At 42.7% G+C, this 17063-nt stretch overlaps 1 protein-coding gene across 4 annotated transcripts in view; it reads left to right on the forward strand.

Annotated features, from left to right (window-relative positions):
- The window catches only part of LOC126481251 (serine/threonine-protein kinase N), a 335672-nt gene that overhangs the window by 17552 nt on the left and 301057 nt on the right, over positions 1-17063 (forward strand). For 2 of the 4 annotated variants that reach the window (XM_050104866.1, XM_050104870.1), the window contains exon 1: positions 13623-13719. The exons of the other annotated variants lie outside the window; for them this stretch is intronic. In XM_050104866.1, coding sequence (XP_049960823.1) covers positions 13633-13719 — 87 coding nt within the window. In that variant the 5' untranslated portion in view covers positions 13623-13632. Of the gene's footprint in view, positions 1-13622; positions 13720-17063 lie in introns of those variants that run through there. 4 annotated transcript variants of the gene reach the window in all.

Genomic DNA, 17063 nt, shown 5'->3' on the forward strand with positions numbered 1-17063 from the left:
ACAAAGCCAAAACCTTGTTGGAATATAATCTGAAGTAGTATCAATACCTAAAGTTTTAAAACTGTCCTAATGTACTTGTTTCTTTTCACATTTCCATCATTTTGTTGAAACGAAGATCACATTTTGTACCTAACGGCACCGCAAGTAGCCACATTTGCAACCAGAATGAAGTGCTCCTATCGTTGATAAGAAGGGTGAATATGTCCTGGGCAGAGATAGGGATGTAAAAGGAAGGAACTAGCTTTTCAACTTATCTGGCAACTTCAAAGACATTTAAATCAAAACATCTTGACATATTCACACTTTTAATACATGCCCAGAAAAACTTTTTTAGCTATTACATGTATGCTCATCAGTCATGTGGCCATATGCTATTATATATCATTGGTGAATCTTCTGGATTTTGGGCACAAGACCAGGGACTTTAACCTATAAATTCCAAGATGCAGGCATGTGAATATCTTGCAGCGAAGAGGGCTCATTTCACTGGGGAAGTAGAATTAACTCGTAAAAAAGTGCAACTAAGTTGTTTTGATTTAGCTGCCTTTGAAGCTGTCAGATAAGTGTAAAAGCTAGTTACTTTCTTTTACATCCCTAACATTGCCGAAAACATATTTGCCTTTTCTTGTGCAGTGACAGCAGCATTTTTTTGGTTCCCAACTGTCACTCTCCCATAATTTTGACGTTAGTCTGCCATAGCTCGGCTAAAATTTGAACCAGTTCACACAAGTTTGAAACATAGATGTGGCACGCATAAAAACCTCTCAGAAAAACACATTTTTCCATGTAAAATTCAAATGAAGCTAGATTTCTGAAAGCAAGTTTTCAATTTTATTCAAAGAATGCATTTTTTATTTATTTAATTCATTTAAAACCATTTCCTTGCATTAAGTTCATGTAAGAACAAATTTTACATGCTACATTTAGCTCAACTTTAAACTACCTTAACTTGATAATGGATAAAACTTGTTCGATAACAAAATTTTGTTTTGACTTTATCCATTTATCCACCTTCATGCGAAGTCTGAACCGATTCATGCAAGTTTAAAACATAGAACTGGCACACTTTAGAAACTACCAAGAAAAATGTATTTTTTTGCACACAAAATCCAAACCAAGCAAGAATTTTTTATCCTTCAAATGGTTAAAAATTATCTTAAGACAAAGGTCCAATACACTGGTGGACCAAATTTGAACCACCAGTCTTGATCCAGTCAAGAGTTATTTAAAGGTGATTGTTTTTATATGTAAAAAGTGAATAGTGCACATACAAATGACGCCATTAACAGAACGTTAATTTCAGCCCAGTTAGAATCTTTTGTAAAAAGAATTAATCGATTTGCACAATTTTCCTGGACACCAGCTCCAGTTTGTCACCAAGTGAGGTAGCTCAGTGGTTTTGAGGGGATGGTTTAAACCGTTTCCAGCCATCTAGATTTAGGTTTTCCATGATTTCCCTAAATTGTTTAAGGCAAATGCCAGGATGGCCCTTTGAAAGGGCATGGTCAATTTACTTCTCCATCCATCCCTAATACAAGCTTGTGCTCTATCTCTAAAGACCTTGTTTTTGTTGGAATGTTAAACACTAATCTCCTCCATCCCCAGTTTCAAACAATGGGAAATCCAGGATAGATTGTAACAATATTATGAGAAGAAAAGTTACTACTCACCATTAAAACTTTTGGCGATAAACACCTTTGTCAGCAGTAGATACACACATGTGCGCATGCAAAGACACACACACACACACACACACACACACACACACACACACACACACACACACGTACATGCAAGTGCAACTCACACTCACGACTGCAGTCTCAAGCAACTGAAAACACCAATGCATGATGGAAGTGGTGGCTGGGTGGGAGTAAGGAGGAGGCTGGGGTATGGAGGTGTAGGGATAGTATGGTGGGGGTGGCGGACAGTAAAGTATAGGTTAGACGGAGGGCAGGAGAGAGGTGGGAAAGGTGGAGGGGGGTGCAAAGAAGAGAAATAAAAAGACTGGGTATGGTGGTGGAATGACAGCTGTGTAGTGCTGGAATGGGTACAGGAAAGTGCCTGGATGATTGATGACAGTGACTAATGAAGGTATTGCATGGAAAGTTCCCACCTGCGCAATTCAGAAAAGCTCGTGTTGGTGGATATGGATCCTTCCCACCAACACCAGCTTTTCCAAATTGTGCAGGTGGAAACTTTCCCTGCAATACATCCTACACTCCTGGAAATTGAAATAAGAACACCGTGAATTCATTGTCCCAGGAAGGGGAAACTTTATTGACACATTCCTGGGGTCAGATACATCACATGATCACACTGACAGAACCACAGGTACATAGACACAGGCAACAGAGCATGCACAATGTCGGCACTAGTACAGTGTATATCCACCTTTCGCAGCAATGCAGGCTGCTATTCTCCCATGGAGACAATCGTAGAGATGCTGGATGTAGTCCTGTGGAACGGCTTGCCATGCCATTTCCACCTGGCGCCTCAGTTGGACCAGCGTTCGTGCTGGACGTGCAGACCGCGTGAGACGACGCTTCATCCAGTCCCAAACATGCTCAATAGGGGACAGATCCGGAGATCTTGCTGGCCAGGGTAGTTGACTTATACCTTCTAGAGCACGTTGGGTGGCACGGGATACATGCGGACGTGCATTGTCCTGTTGGAACAGCAAGTTCCCTTGCCGGTCTAGGAATGGTAGAACGATGGGTTCGATGTCGGTTTGGATGTACCGTGCACTATTCAGTGTCCCCTCGACGATCACCAGTGGTGTACGGCCAGTGTAGGAGATCGCTCCCCACACCATGATGCCGGGTGTTGGCCCTGTGTGCCTCGGTCGTATGCAGTCCTGATTGTGGCGCTCACCTGCACGGCGCCAAACACGCATACGACCATCATTGGCACCAAGGCAGAAGCGACTCTCATCGCTGAAGACAACACGTCTCCATTCGTCCCTCCATTCACGCCTGTCGCGACACCACTGGAGGCGGGCTGCACGATGTTGGGGCATGAGCGGAAGACGGCCTAACGGTGTGCGGGACCGTAGCCCAGCTTCATGGAGACGGTTGCGAATGGTCCTCGCCGATACCCCAGGAGCAACAGTGTCCCTAATTTGCTGGGAAGTGGCGGTGCGGTCCCCTACGGCACTGCATAGGATCCTACGGTCTTGGCGTGCATCCGTGCGTCGCTGCAGTCCGGTCCCAGGTCGACGGGCACGTGCACCTTCCGCCGACCACTGGCGACAACATCGATGTACTGTGGAGACCTCACGCCCCACGTGTTGAGCAATTCGGCGGTACGTCCACCCGGCCTCCCGCATGCCCACTATACGTCCTCGCTCAAAGTCCGTCAACTGCACATACGGTTCACGTCCACGCTGTCGCGGCATGCTACCAGTGTTAAAGACTGCGATGGAGCTCCGTATGCCACGGCAAACTGGCTGACACTGATGGCGGCGGTGCACAAATGCTGCGCAGCTAGCGCCATTCGACGGCCGACACCGCGGTTCCTGGGGTGTCCGCTGTGCCGTGTGTGTGATCATTGCTTGTACAGCCCTCTCGCAGTGTCCGGAGCAAGTATGGTGGGTCTGACACACCGGTGTCAATGTGTTCTTTTTTCCATTTCCAGGAGTGTATGTTCCTGTAACCCTCCTGGCCTCAACCCTCGTTAGTCACTGTCCTCACCCATTCAGCCCCTTCCCTGTTTCCATTCCAGCACTACACAGCTGTCATTCCACCACCATACCCAGTCTCTTTATTTCTCTTCTTTGCACTACTTCCCCCTTTCCCACCTCTGTCCTGCCCTCCATCTAACCTGCAGCACTTCACTGTCCACCACTCCTACCATAGTATCTCTCCACCTCCCCACCCCAGCCTCCTCCTTACCCCCACCCAGTTGCCATTCCCATTATGCACTGGTCCCATTATGCACTGGTGTTGCTGCTCGCAGTGTGGTTTCAGTTGCCTAAGACTGCAGGTGTGTGTGTGTGTGTGTGTGTGTGTGTGTGTGTGTGTGTGTGTGTTGTTGTTGTTGTTGTTGTTGTTGACAAAGGTGTTAAGAAATAGCCTCTGGTCTGGGCTAAACAAAATACTTTTTACCCCACAAACCGCAGATCTGCATGCAGCCTCTTCACACACATTTGTTACAGCTCTTTCATACTGTAATGATTTTTTCCTTTATATCAACCAACAGTGAGACTGGCAAAAAGCAATCACAACAGTCACTATTTATGCCTGCGGTCATCATTGCAGGACAAATTTCAGCAGGACTGCTTCGAAATCACTATGTTTCGTTTCTCTGTGTTGCCATGAGTTTTACTTTTTTGTTAATGTCGACTTCACATAACTTGTTCACTTTGTGAAGGGAGGAATTTTGATGAGGTCTCCTAGCTGAAATAAAATTGTTATATGTTGATAACTGTTGTGTGTGTCGGGAGGGGGGGGGGGGAAGAGGCCTTGGACACACTGTAATGGCAAGTTAGATCAGTGCTATTGCAGTCAACAATGGCATGGTGATGTGGATTAGCAGCTATGTCAGGTAGCCTGTAGGAGTTGGGCATGTACAGGGCTTGCCTCAGTTGAACATTTGTTAGCAGCTGCAGTGACCCTTCTGTGTTACCCAACATCCAATCATCAACTGTTGGGTAGATTTTTAATTGGATTTCTCCTTTCCTTCTGGGCATGGAATCTGCTATTGGCCATATGAGTTGCACAGTCATTTTCACTTAGCACCTTCTGTCAGACTGTGGAAATTTTCAAAATCAGTGACAGCAGCATAGTTAGACAGCAAAATTGCTATCACAAATAATTGATCGTCAAAATGTTTCAGTGTAAACTGACACTGAACTCAATCAAAATTCTTTTCCCTTTTGAAGGTCTCTCATAGCTACACTCCTGGAAATGGAAAAAAGAACACATTGACACCGGTGTGTCAGACCCACCATACTTGCTCCGGACACTGCGAGAGGGCTGTACAAGCAATGATCACACGCACGGCACAGCGGACACACCGGGAACCGCGGTGTTGGCCGTCGAATGGCGCTAGCTGCGCAGCATTTGTGCACCGCCGCCGTCAGTGTCAGCCAGTTTGCCGTGGCATACGGAGCTCCATCGCAGTCTTTAACACTGGTAGCATGCCGCGACAGCGTGGACGTGAACCGTATGTGCAGTTGACGGACTTTGAGCGAGGGCGTATAGTGGGCATGCGGGAGGCCGGGTGGACGTACCGCCGAATTGCTCAACACGTGGGGCGTGAGGTCTCCACAGTACATCGATGTTGTCGCCAGTGGTCGGCGGAAGGTGCACGTGCCCGTCGACCTGGGACCGGACCGCAGCGACGCACGGATGCACGCCAAGACCGTAGGATCCTACGCAGTGCCGTAGGGGACCGCACCGCCACTTCCCAACAAATTAGGGACACTGTTGCTCCTGGGGTATCGGCGAGGACCATTCGCAACCGTCTCCATGAAGCTGGGCTACGGTCCCGCACACCGTTAGGCCGTCTTCCGCTCACGCCCCAACATCGTGCAGCCCGCCTCCAGTGGTGTCGCGACAGGCGTGAATGGAGGGACGAATGGAGACGTGTCGTCTTCAGCGATGAGAGTCGCTTCTGCCTTGGTGCCAATGATGGTCGTATGCGTGTTTGGCGCCGTGCAGGTGAGCGCCACAATCAGGACTGCATACGACCGAGGCACACAGGGCCAACACCCGGCATCATGGTGTGGGGAGCGATCTCCTACACTGACCGTACACCACTGGTGATCGTCGAGGGGACACTGAATAGTGCACGGTACATTCAAACCGTCATCGAACCCATCGTTCTACCATTCCTAGACCGGCAAGGGAACTTGCTGTTCCAACAGGACAATGCACGTCCGCATGTATCCCGTGCCACCCAACGTGCTCTAGAAGGTGTAAGTCAACTACCCTGGCCAGCAAGATCTCCGGATCTGTCCCCCATTGAGCATGTTTGGGACTGGATGAAGCGTCGTCTCACGCGGTCTGCACGTCCAGCACGAACGCTGGTCCAACTGAGGCGCCAGGTGGAAATGGCATGGCAAGCCGTTCCACAGGACTACATCCAGCATCTCTACGATCGTCTCCATGGGAGAATAGCAGCCTGCATTGCTGCGAAAGGTGGATATACACTGTACTAGTGCCGACATTGTGCATGCTCTGTTGCCTGTGTCTATGTGCCTGTGGTTCTGTCAGTGTGATCATGTGATGTATCTGACCCCTGGAATGTGTCAATAAAGTTTCCCCTTCCTGGGACAATGAATTCACGGTGTTCTTATTTCAATTTCCAGGAGTGTATATTGGCTGTGCCTGTCCCTGTCACATCATCCGTAGCAGATATTTTGTTTTTATGGTATTAATCACATACACTATTGCTAAAAGGTGATCTTATTTGAAAAGCATATTATCATGTCACCAGCAAATATTCAAATTTTCAAATGTCTGCAGACATCAGTAATCATTAACCTCTAATTTATTGTTATGATACAGGAGGAAAATTTGACTTTACTGTCAATACATAGATATTGAGTGGCTATATTAGCAGTACAATGACATCCTAATAGGTCAGCAGGACAATTTTTTGGAAAATAATTTAGAAATTATGACAATATTGTGGCTCTTAATTTTTTCCCAGCATGGTGGATAAGAACCACTCTAAGATTTTGACACAGACATCAAACTACTGAGACCTTTCCATTACAGAATTCTTGTAGATATTAACAAGGGACTATCTGATTAGCTATGACTGTGGTGTTGACATTAGGTAGGCATGGGAATTCATGCATTGTACTGTTAAGAAGAGTGAGGAAACACCGCAATGAACTAATGTCCTGGGCAGGTGTAATACATCTCCACTGCGCAGTCATAATGGGTGGGGGTTGAAGGATTATACTACGTGCCTGGCCAAGTTCATAAGCTCACCTGATAATGGCAGTGAGTCTGTATGATGTGAAATATTGTGCCCATTGTACACAGAAAACCTGCTTTGCACCTGTGTACGATCGTGTAGTGATGATATTGTTACGTACCTGTGACTTGCGTCACCGCGCATTCAAAAAATTATTATTGTTGTGCTTTATTAATCATTACTGACCTTACACAGCTTAGTAGCACATTGTTTGTACCACATTTACTCCAAAATTGAAATGATGATAATTGTCATGTTGTTAGGTTGACTTGAGACAGATGACAGTGAAATTCGTATCAAAATAAATTGTGTCTAAGAGGAAATTTGTGATTTCACATATGATCCTTCCAATCAAGTTAGCTGCATGATGGTGAGAAGACATACCTAGGATTCATAAAATATTGTTGCAGAGTCTTGTCTCACCATATTGGTGATTTCATTCCGCTTGTAAGGCATTGTCTTTTTGCATTGATCCAGGTAGTCAGACTCACAGTGAGTGTTAAGCTTTTACAGAGTTTTATTGTCATGAAATCTAAAATACATTTTGTTAGGCAGTACATATGTGAATGTTTTGACTGGTTAGGTAAATAGCTACAGAATACATAAAGGTATGCCCAGGTAGAAAATTTGAATAAATCTGCAACAGCTCGGCTCTTTTTTTCTCTTTTTTTTTACATTGAGTGGCATATCAGAAGAGTGCGAAAGACTAGGCAAAATTTAATAGGGCAAAGAAGCAGCAGCATGTGACTGGGTCTTGTGCAGAATGAGCTAGGATGCTGTTATGGAGCTAGAAAACACCCTTGGACAACTTCCCATGGTGTTTTGTCGTGATGGCATTCTGTAACCTCATCAGAAGATTTTGTTAGTTTATTTCTGTGACACTTAGCTCCTTACAGGCATAATCTGTTAGTGTCACACCATGGTGGTCCTAAAAAAATACTCAACATCGCTTTGCCCAGTGGTTGGGATTTGCCTGTATTAGTGATGGTGAATTGACATGTTTCTACTGATTGCTTTGCTCCTGTGCCTTGAAATCATAGTGATACACTCAGAATTCATCCATGGTGATTAGGTCACGAAAGAAATCATCTAGATTGGTTTGACATAGTGCAACATTTCCATTGCTGCCTCAATTTGGCATGCTGTTTGAATGGGTGCGAGCAATTTGGGAACCATGTAGTGCCATGTGTTGAAAAGTGATCCACGACTGACTTTCGCTTTTCCCAGTTTTGCATCTATTGTGATTCTCCACATTTGAGCACCAGGACCTACACTACAGATTCCTAGTTCTTCACAGAGATTCGATCTGCTTCTATGTTTTTCATCATTCAGGCATGTTTGACCACACTGGAAGTTCCTGCACCACTTAACCATTATAACATATGACGGTGCATTACTGCTGTATACTTCCATCATCTCAGCATGGATAGTTGTCCCCTTCAGATGCAAGAATCAAATTACTGCTCAATACTCCACCTTTTCAGTAGGCTGTGACTTTTTTTATTATTATTATTATTGGGCAGTTGGCTGTGGTACTGTGGCATGTGGATTTCTAGGTGTACCAGGGCAGACATGGAGCTCCAGCAAACAAAAAATAATGATATAACTTTATATTTTTAAAGTGATAATTAAAACTTTATGATTACCGGTCATAACTTATTCTACTGCAGATTTCAGTTCCTCATGAGAGGGAACTCCTTTGAGATTCTGAAGGAGACCAACAAAAGATACTCCAGTACACATGAATCCATAAATAGAAAAGACCAAGTCCTTAAAGAAGTTGATTTGATTGGTCTGGGACTGGATAGAAAGTGAACCTAAAAAACCCATAACTGTAATATCGAATATATTTTTGCTGATAGCATTGTGTGTATTGAAAAATAGTTTGCTACCATCTGGCACACAATAGCACATGTGATTGGTAAAAAGTCTTGTAGGATAATGTGAAACTTTTGATATTAAGCATATGTACGTGTATTTAAAGGCATCCAAGGAAAAATGTAGACTTAGGCCTAAGTGAATTTCAATTTTGATCTTGAAGCGGAACATGAACACTGTTATTAACGCCGAAGTGCATGAAGGAGCTTCTTCCATGGAATAAGAAATGGATGCTAAGATGCAAGGGTATCTGAATTAACATTTACAAGATTAAGCCTATTTTCAGTGTCATTTTTGTCAGAGAGAGAGAGAGAGAGAGAGAGAGAGAGAGAGAGAGAGAGAGAGAGAGAGAGAGAAGGATACTTGAAATGATATTCAGATGATCACAAGCTTGTAGAAAGCTTGGTATGTTGATAAAGCAGCTGGTAAACTGGAATTTTATGAGGAAGCACAACAAAATTCAACAAAAAAAAGGTCTTCGCCACATCAAAATAAACCAAACCTCTAACTAAATTAAAGGCATTAAGAACAGTACAAAGTATGTTGTGACATGCTCAGTAACTAGATGTTGCACACACTGAAGAAAAACCTACAGCACATTCAAGAAGCACCTTAATGGCTATCAGCCACAAAGTAAGAAATCATAGGGTAATAAAAAGGTCTGTTTTGTCCCAGCTAATTACTTCACAGAGCTTTTTGGCTATGAGGAAACCAGTAACAAATGGTCACGACATCCTTTTGAATTGACAGACAAAGACTTTGCCACGAATATGGGAAGAGCTTGGTTTGTCACTCAACCTACGAATAATGAAAATGCTGGCTAAGATTTGATCACAGCATAAATGTCAAGGAGTGATGGTAGGTAGTTTTGCTTGAAATTTTGGCAAAGCAATATAATTATACAGTACCTAACACATTTATTCCAAGATGAGATTAATGAGAGAAATCTCTGAAGGATTTTAATTGAAACGTAGACTCCATGAGAGCAGAGGACAATCACCAATTGTATTCAGTTGTATATTAGAAAAGATAATCTGTGAATGGGAAAATGAACTTTGCAGGAGTTGATTACCAAATTAAGTCCATATTAGAGGCACAAAGAATGGGGTTTGTGATTTGACAATTCTGTCACGAAACACTGAAGTGCCAGTTGAACAGGTAAAGCTAGTAAAAGAACGGGCAGAAAAAGCTGGATATTACATTTAATAAAAAGAAATACATTTATGCAATTGTCAAATCAGTCGCATTTCAAAGGACGGTAACATATGGTAGTATAGAAAGAGTGTTAAATACTTTTTGAGTGGTTCTATAGTTATAAAAAAGCTAAATAAACATCATATAAGGCAATAGTTGTGTTGCTTGTGGGAGAATGTACCATCTCTATGTGAAGAAACTCATCTTGAGACAAACTAAACCTAGTCACTATGATGCAGTCTTTAAAATAGTGTATCTGTATGTCAGTGGAACTCCCTCAGAGGAACTCCCTCAGTGGAAGGAAAGAGATTAAAAAACAACCAGAACAATTTGGGAGGACGTTGCAAAATAATGATACCGAAAGGTTGTAGGTGGCCATTGCAACTGTAATGCTAAAAAGAATTGTACTAGAATAGTGAATGGTTTACGAAAGCAATTAGAAAATCAATATCTCCCACAGATCATTGTGCAAGTACAGTACTGAGACCTTTAAAGGCTTCATTAAAGAAGAAAAGCAGAACTAGTGCTGAACTTTTGGGCAGGAAGGAAGAAATTCACTAACATATAGTTCTTGTGTAATACAATTTTGTTACAAAAAAGGTACCTGATAAACAGCAAATGTAGTATATACCCTACAAAACTCTTTTTTTCAGTTCATGTAAAGCAGCTTGATTTATATTTATGTCTATTTTATTTAGAGGGTATGTAATTTCTGAAGCCTAATTGTTATTAGTCAGATTTTGTCAGGGGACAGACAGCATGTAATCAGTAAAATCAGTGTGTATGGATATTGTTTGTAACTTTATTCTTTGAGCATTGTGTTCCATCAGGTATTGATTAAATTTGGTGCACAGTTTATAGCTGTTAAAAAGTTGTCATTCAGTAACAAAAATGCATCAGATTAAAAATCCAGAGGTTGAAGATTTAAAAAGATTTTTTCGTGTTTTCTGTCATTCCTGTCATCTCGGCGTGTATGTGAGAAAGTTTAATTTGCACTGGGATTCCGAGTCAAGTTATAGTTCCTAAATCATCGAATAATGGCTAGGAATTTCACTCCATATGTTTGACGAATGCAAGGACATTCCACCTCCAGTACACAATGCTTTGTATTGTAAAGAATGGTGTTTTCAAATCAATCGTCTTATGTGACCTATCTAACATGATAAGATGCCATCACTGTGTCTGTTAGTAGCCATGTCCTGGTGTAGGAATAGTGTTCTATGAATCTTCCATGTGAATTCCAGAGAGCCCCAGCAGCAGTTCTTTTTAGTCCTAGTAGTATGTAATGGATGAGGATATCTGTATAGTTCTTTCCATTTCAGTATGTTTTGAGAATCACCATTTAGTGGAAACTAGTATTCAGTTATCAGGTCCCTCAAACATGCATTTGAATGCTAATGTTATTCAGTATTACCCTCGATTCTTAACTCGTGAATCATTCTCTTTTAACTGAAGCATTTGAAATGTGCCTGCAACATCAGAATATCCATAGCATGCTCCCAAGATTAATATTTTGCATGAACAGACTTGATTTCTGCAAATATTGATTGTAATATCAGGTGAGATGTTTTCATACCTGTTGATTGGTGGGTGGATGAAAGTTTCCTCATGCTCAGATAGATTTGTTGTGAATATGCTGTTGGTGAATTCTGGCATTGTTTTATCTGAGGATGGAGCCGTACAGTTTCGAAATTGATAGCTCAGTTAAATTGGGAAACAGTAGGTACAGCTTTTTGGGTACATAAATAAAAAGGTAAAATATAACGTTTATTTTCCACTGCTTAAGTCATAGCGGCAAACTTTTCCGCCTTCCCACCATCTTCCATCACTGTAGAAGATACAAGATTTGGACTTGGAATCTGGAACTTACCCACAGAACTACATAGAAAAGTAGGTGCACAGTAATGCATTTGAATATAGAAAATCACCCTCTGATTCAACTGTGAGCTAAAGAAGACGTAGGCATTGTGTAAGTCTTCTTGACTGCTAGATCCGCCTCGTTTACCACCCCTATTTAACGACAAGACAGTAAATGACGAGAATCGGACAGTGAATAACTGTAGGTGCGTTACAAAGTCATGGCGTGTGGAAGAAACAAAATGCGCCCAGTGACTGAAAGAAATCGGAGGTGATACCGGTTAACAAGAAGGATGGTAAAAGTGATCCTTAAAATTACCGTCCATTCTCATTGACCTCAATCTGTCGTAGAATCCATAAAATATTATGTACCCAAACATAGTATTGTATCTTGAACAGAATGACGTGATCCATGCCAGCCAACATAGATTCCGACAACAATAATAATGCGGAAGGTAACTCACGCGTTTTTCAGAGTTGATCCTGAAAGACGAGGATTGAGGCTATCAGGTGAATGTAGTACTTCTTGACTTTTGAAAAGCTTTTGCCTTGGTACCACACCAACATTTATTTTTAAAAAGTATTAGGTATTAAACAAAATATGCGACTGGATTGGATTTCTTGGAAGGAAGGGCGCAGCAAATTATTTTGGATGGATAGTCGTCGACAGGAGTGGAAGAAGCCCCAGCGAAGTGTGTTTAAAGCCCTCGTTGTTCCTGTCGTATGTTAATGACGTTCCAGACTGTATTAATTATAACCTCAGACTTTTTTTTCACGACTGTCTGTAATGAAGTACTTCTGAAAAAAAAGCTGCATAATCATGCAGTCAGATCTTGATAAGGTTTCATAGTGTTACAAAGATCATCGACTTGTTTTAAATCTTCACAAAATGCAGAAAAGTGCACGATTGGAATCAATCGACTCGTACAAATATCTGGCTGTAACAATTTGCAGGGATATGAGATGATAACGTACGCTCAGTCGTAGATAAAGCAGGTGCCCGAGTTCGTTTAGTTGGCAGGATACTAGGAAAAACTGTCCTAGAGTGTCGCTCAAATGTATGGGAACCATACCAGATAGGACTAACAGAAGATCCGAACGTATACAAAGAAGGGCGGCGCAAATGGCCACAGATTTGTTTTGACTCGAGCGTCACGGAAGTGAAAAATGTGAATTGGCAGCCTCTTGAAGATAGACACCAATTACGTCCTTAATGCCTACTTACTGTGCCTCAAGATCTCATAGTAATTAAGATTTTAGAGGTATTCTTCGGCTTCAACTGTTTCCATATTTACCGCGAAGACGAGAATTGACTAATATATCATATCACGCGCGGAGGCACTGAACCAGTCATTCTTCTCGCGCTCTGTTCGCAATTGGATCAGGAAGAAAATCTAGCAAGTGTTATTACAGTGGGAAGCATCCTCTACCGCACAGTGATTTGAAGAGGCTGTTTTTTTAAAAACTGCCGAGCCGCTCTGAACAGTGGACGCGTTCCTATGCTGCGCCCCACGCGTGTCAGCCATTTCTCGTAGAGAGTGTTATTTCGCCTTGGCGGCTTCCCTGTCGGTTTTCAGAGAACTGAAGGACTAGCGAGCTTCCTGCCGTGACTTCTCGTCGCGTTGCATAATACGGCTTCGCGAGTCTTGCGCATCGCGCACAGGTTTCGTGCCGTGGGAGGCTCCCACAAGCCGGTGGTAGTTCCGCGGAAGACTGAAGGCTTGACGACGTGGGGAGAGGAGAGGCGGACCCGGTGCGGTGGCAGTCGCGGCGATGGTGTTCGGCGGGAGCGACGGCCGCCGTCTGCGCCGGACTGCCCCCACTGGGCGCGCCTCCGCGTGGAGGGAGCGGGCTGTCGCCGTAAGTGACGCGCCAGCTGCGGGCTGCTCTGCCGGTGGCCAGCTGACACCAAATGCTGCCATCCTCGTTGTCCTTCACAAGTAGTTGTTCCGCACTATTCGATCATACCTTCATTCAAACCCTGTAGCGTAAAATACGAAGTGTGGCGTAAAATTTGTGTGAGGAGTGACAAGACACGATCTCATCGTTTATGTTATCGAAGTTGTGTTCGGATTTTGATAACTTTCGAACATCTGTTATGGGCTTACGTTCGGAAGACAGTATCGGGCGTGGAGTTTCGTTTAAACTCTGACGGAAATGTGAAAAACAGTTTGAGGTGGGATACGTTGGCAGTTACTTGCAGAGAGCCCAGTTTCAGTATATACAGTGTCGATAATGAGTCTCCCTTGTTTCTTCCAGTGACGAGTGTGCGTGTGTTAAAATGTTGCAGTACGAAAAGTAATTTCAACGAACGACAAATCTTGCATGTGAGGGATTTCTTTGAAGAAGGATGTTGTATCCGACATCTGTTGGACATTTGCGGGAACAGTGTGAATGCGTTCTTGATTACTGTGATTTAGATTTGTAAGTGAAGAAAATCTCCTTACATAATTATTGAGAAGGTCTTTTTTTCGCTTGTAACTTACTTTGGCAAAGTTTACCAAAGTGCGACACATAACCCGTCAGTTATTTGCAAAGTAGACCTGGCCGTTTTCTGGTTTGCGTAGTAGCCAGCCAAAATTGAATCCTACCGTTCCTGTTGTCCCTTATAAGTAGTAGCTTTAGCCTGTTCGATCGTGCATGCCGTTTCGCTCTCCTCCATTCTGAACATTTTAGTGCCAAATACTGACAAATTGGGGCTTGAAATTAGTGCGAGTAGTGCCAGTTACGATCTAAATGTCTGTGTGGTGTAAGAGCGGTATGGACCGTTATATAACTTACAAGTATGTTGCGCTGCTTCAGTGCATCAGTGAATCTAAAACTGTTTGTGCATGCATATAAAAGCAGCAAAAGGAGCTACAGATTCCAGAACAAAAGGCAGATACGTCATTCAAAATGCAGTCGATAACAATGTTATATTGACGAATATATATTACGCCGTTTGAAGGTCGACGTAACCCCAAAACACGTCTCGGCATAAATAAACCTATAAACAAAGAGGCTGGGTGCTGTGATTTTCTAAATAATCTCTGTAGTAATTAAGTAGTAATTAAGCTTGTTACGTATTGTAAGGCAAGAAGTTTTCTCTGGCTAGTGGAATTTTTACAGGAATGTGAAAAATAGTACGAGTAACGATGTGTTTGCTGTATTTCCAGAGAGTGGATCCGATTGTGAAATGTGTATTTTCTATGACAAGTCTCCCTTTTATTCTTCCAGTGATGGGTGTGCATTCAAAACAAACGAAGTATGAAATACTACTAGAACTGGCGACACGGCGTATTGGCGATTTCTCTGAAGATAGGTGTTGTATCCCACATGTGTAGATGGAAGACGGAATTTACTGGTACATTTAATTTGGAATTTAAATATGGGAAGCTGGATTTGGGGGGGGGGGGAGGTAGCTTTGATAGTTAAGCTAAAAAAAAGTACCTAACTTTGATCAGTATAGTATAATGGATGAAGTAGTACGAATGCACTTCTAATTTCTGTGGTTTAGAATGAGTCTCGATATACTTGTTGGACACTTTTCCCCACGAGTAAATGGCATTGACATAGTTTCCCAAAGTAGGGCACTGACAGCGAGAACCATTTGTAACTTTGAGCGTAGTTATATTTTTGAAAGTAATAAAGTTATATAAGTATATGCAGTTTACACATATCTCAATATAAACTGAAACTAAGTTTTAATTATATGTTACCCTGTAAAGTTGCTTTCTCATGTTGTGTTTTATGAAGCACAGGCAACACATTTCTGGTAAAATTATGAAGGATTAAGGTCCTGTATTGTTTCCTGGAGTTCAACAATTACATAAGATATAATGACGTACTGTTTTCACCTGACACTTCCCAAAATGCATGCCACTAAAAGTACTGATAGTTTACTTTGCATCGAATTAATAACGTTACACTTTTTATCAGTTTTAACAGGTCAGCTGTTCGCATTACATCAAATTCGGCTTTTTCCAGAGCAGTAGAGGTGACGTTAGCCTCGCCAACTTCACTAGCGTGCCCGCAGAGTAGCTGCGATGTTAGCACCCATTCATTAATCTTCTGACTCATGCGTTGCGAAGTGGACAGGAACCAGTGTGATTTCCTTATTCTGTTGTTGCCACTGGGGTGCAGTTTACAGGCCTACAACAAACGTGAGATGTTATCTGCCTGTACTTCCGTCGCATAGCAATAGATAATGCCGACATATTACGAAAAACACCTAGCGTTGTGTGTACCACAGTAAAAAGTAACCTTCGTATTAATGGAACATTATGCCCTAAGGACGTCGTGTTGTGACATTCATAGGAATCATCGTTAGAATGTTTGTGGAAAATTAAAACTGTGTACCACAGAGATTAGAACGCGGATGTTTTGCAGGCAATACCCTGCCGATGACGTCATCCAGGCACACTCGGAGCCAACGAAATATTTCCTGCGAGGACCGGGCACGTCTCACGGACCGATTACAAGATTCAACTTGTCAGTAGCGCTCGTCCACAGCTTATAAACCCTTGGTAGCAGAGTTCGTTACATCTTTCGGCACATAGTTGTAGCTTGTCACAGATGACCATCGTAACGCGATCACCGCTGAGAAGAAAAGTATGTCCTCTTGGTATCATCGTTACACATAACTTTTCAAGGAGTTCTGAGAACGCCATAAGGGGAAAGAATGGGCTTCGGGCCCATCTCCTGCCGTTTTCGCGATCCCTCAGACAGCAGAGCAGAAGTTTCACTCACTCAGGTCGCACATGTGCTGTGGAGCTATATTCCTGTTAATGTCGTAGCCTTGTACAAAGGTGGTAACCTGATTTGTCTTAACAAGGGAAGCTTAATTTTATTACATCGATTTATTTCGTTGAACTGACGTTTAAACAAAAATCGACCGTGTGCTTAATATGCTACTGTGTCGCTCAGGTTGGCAAATTACCTGTGTTGGAGAACTATACTTAAAAAGAATCCTAATCCCGATCCGACACATATAAGATTATATAAGATTATCTGAAGATTCCTTGTTCAGCACACATGAAAGATGCAATCCCATGACAAAATGTCTCTCGTCAGTATAACGAATGTATCACACTGCCGTGGAATTTACAGTTTCGGGAAAACGTGATTATAAAGTGGTTGTCTTACATTGTACAGTATAAGAGCAGAGCAACATTATCTGAAGCTGTTAATTTTCTGATCAATTACAGGTTTAAAATCTGTGGCAC

Source organism: Schistocerca serialis, chromosome 5 (genome assembly GCF_023864345.2).
Source record: "Schistocerca serialis cubense isolate TAMUIC-IGC-003099 chromosome 5, iqSchSeri2.2, whole genome shotgun sequence".
In the NCBI taxonomy this organism is placed as follows: Eukaryota; Metazoa; Arthropoda; class Insecta; order Orthoptera; family Acrididae; genus Schistocerca; species Schistocerca serialis.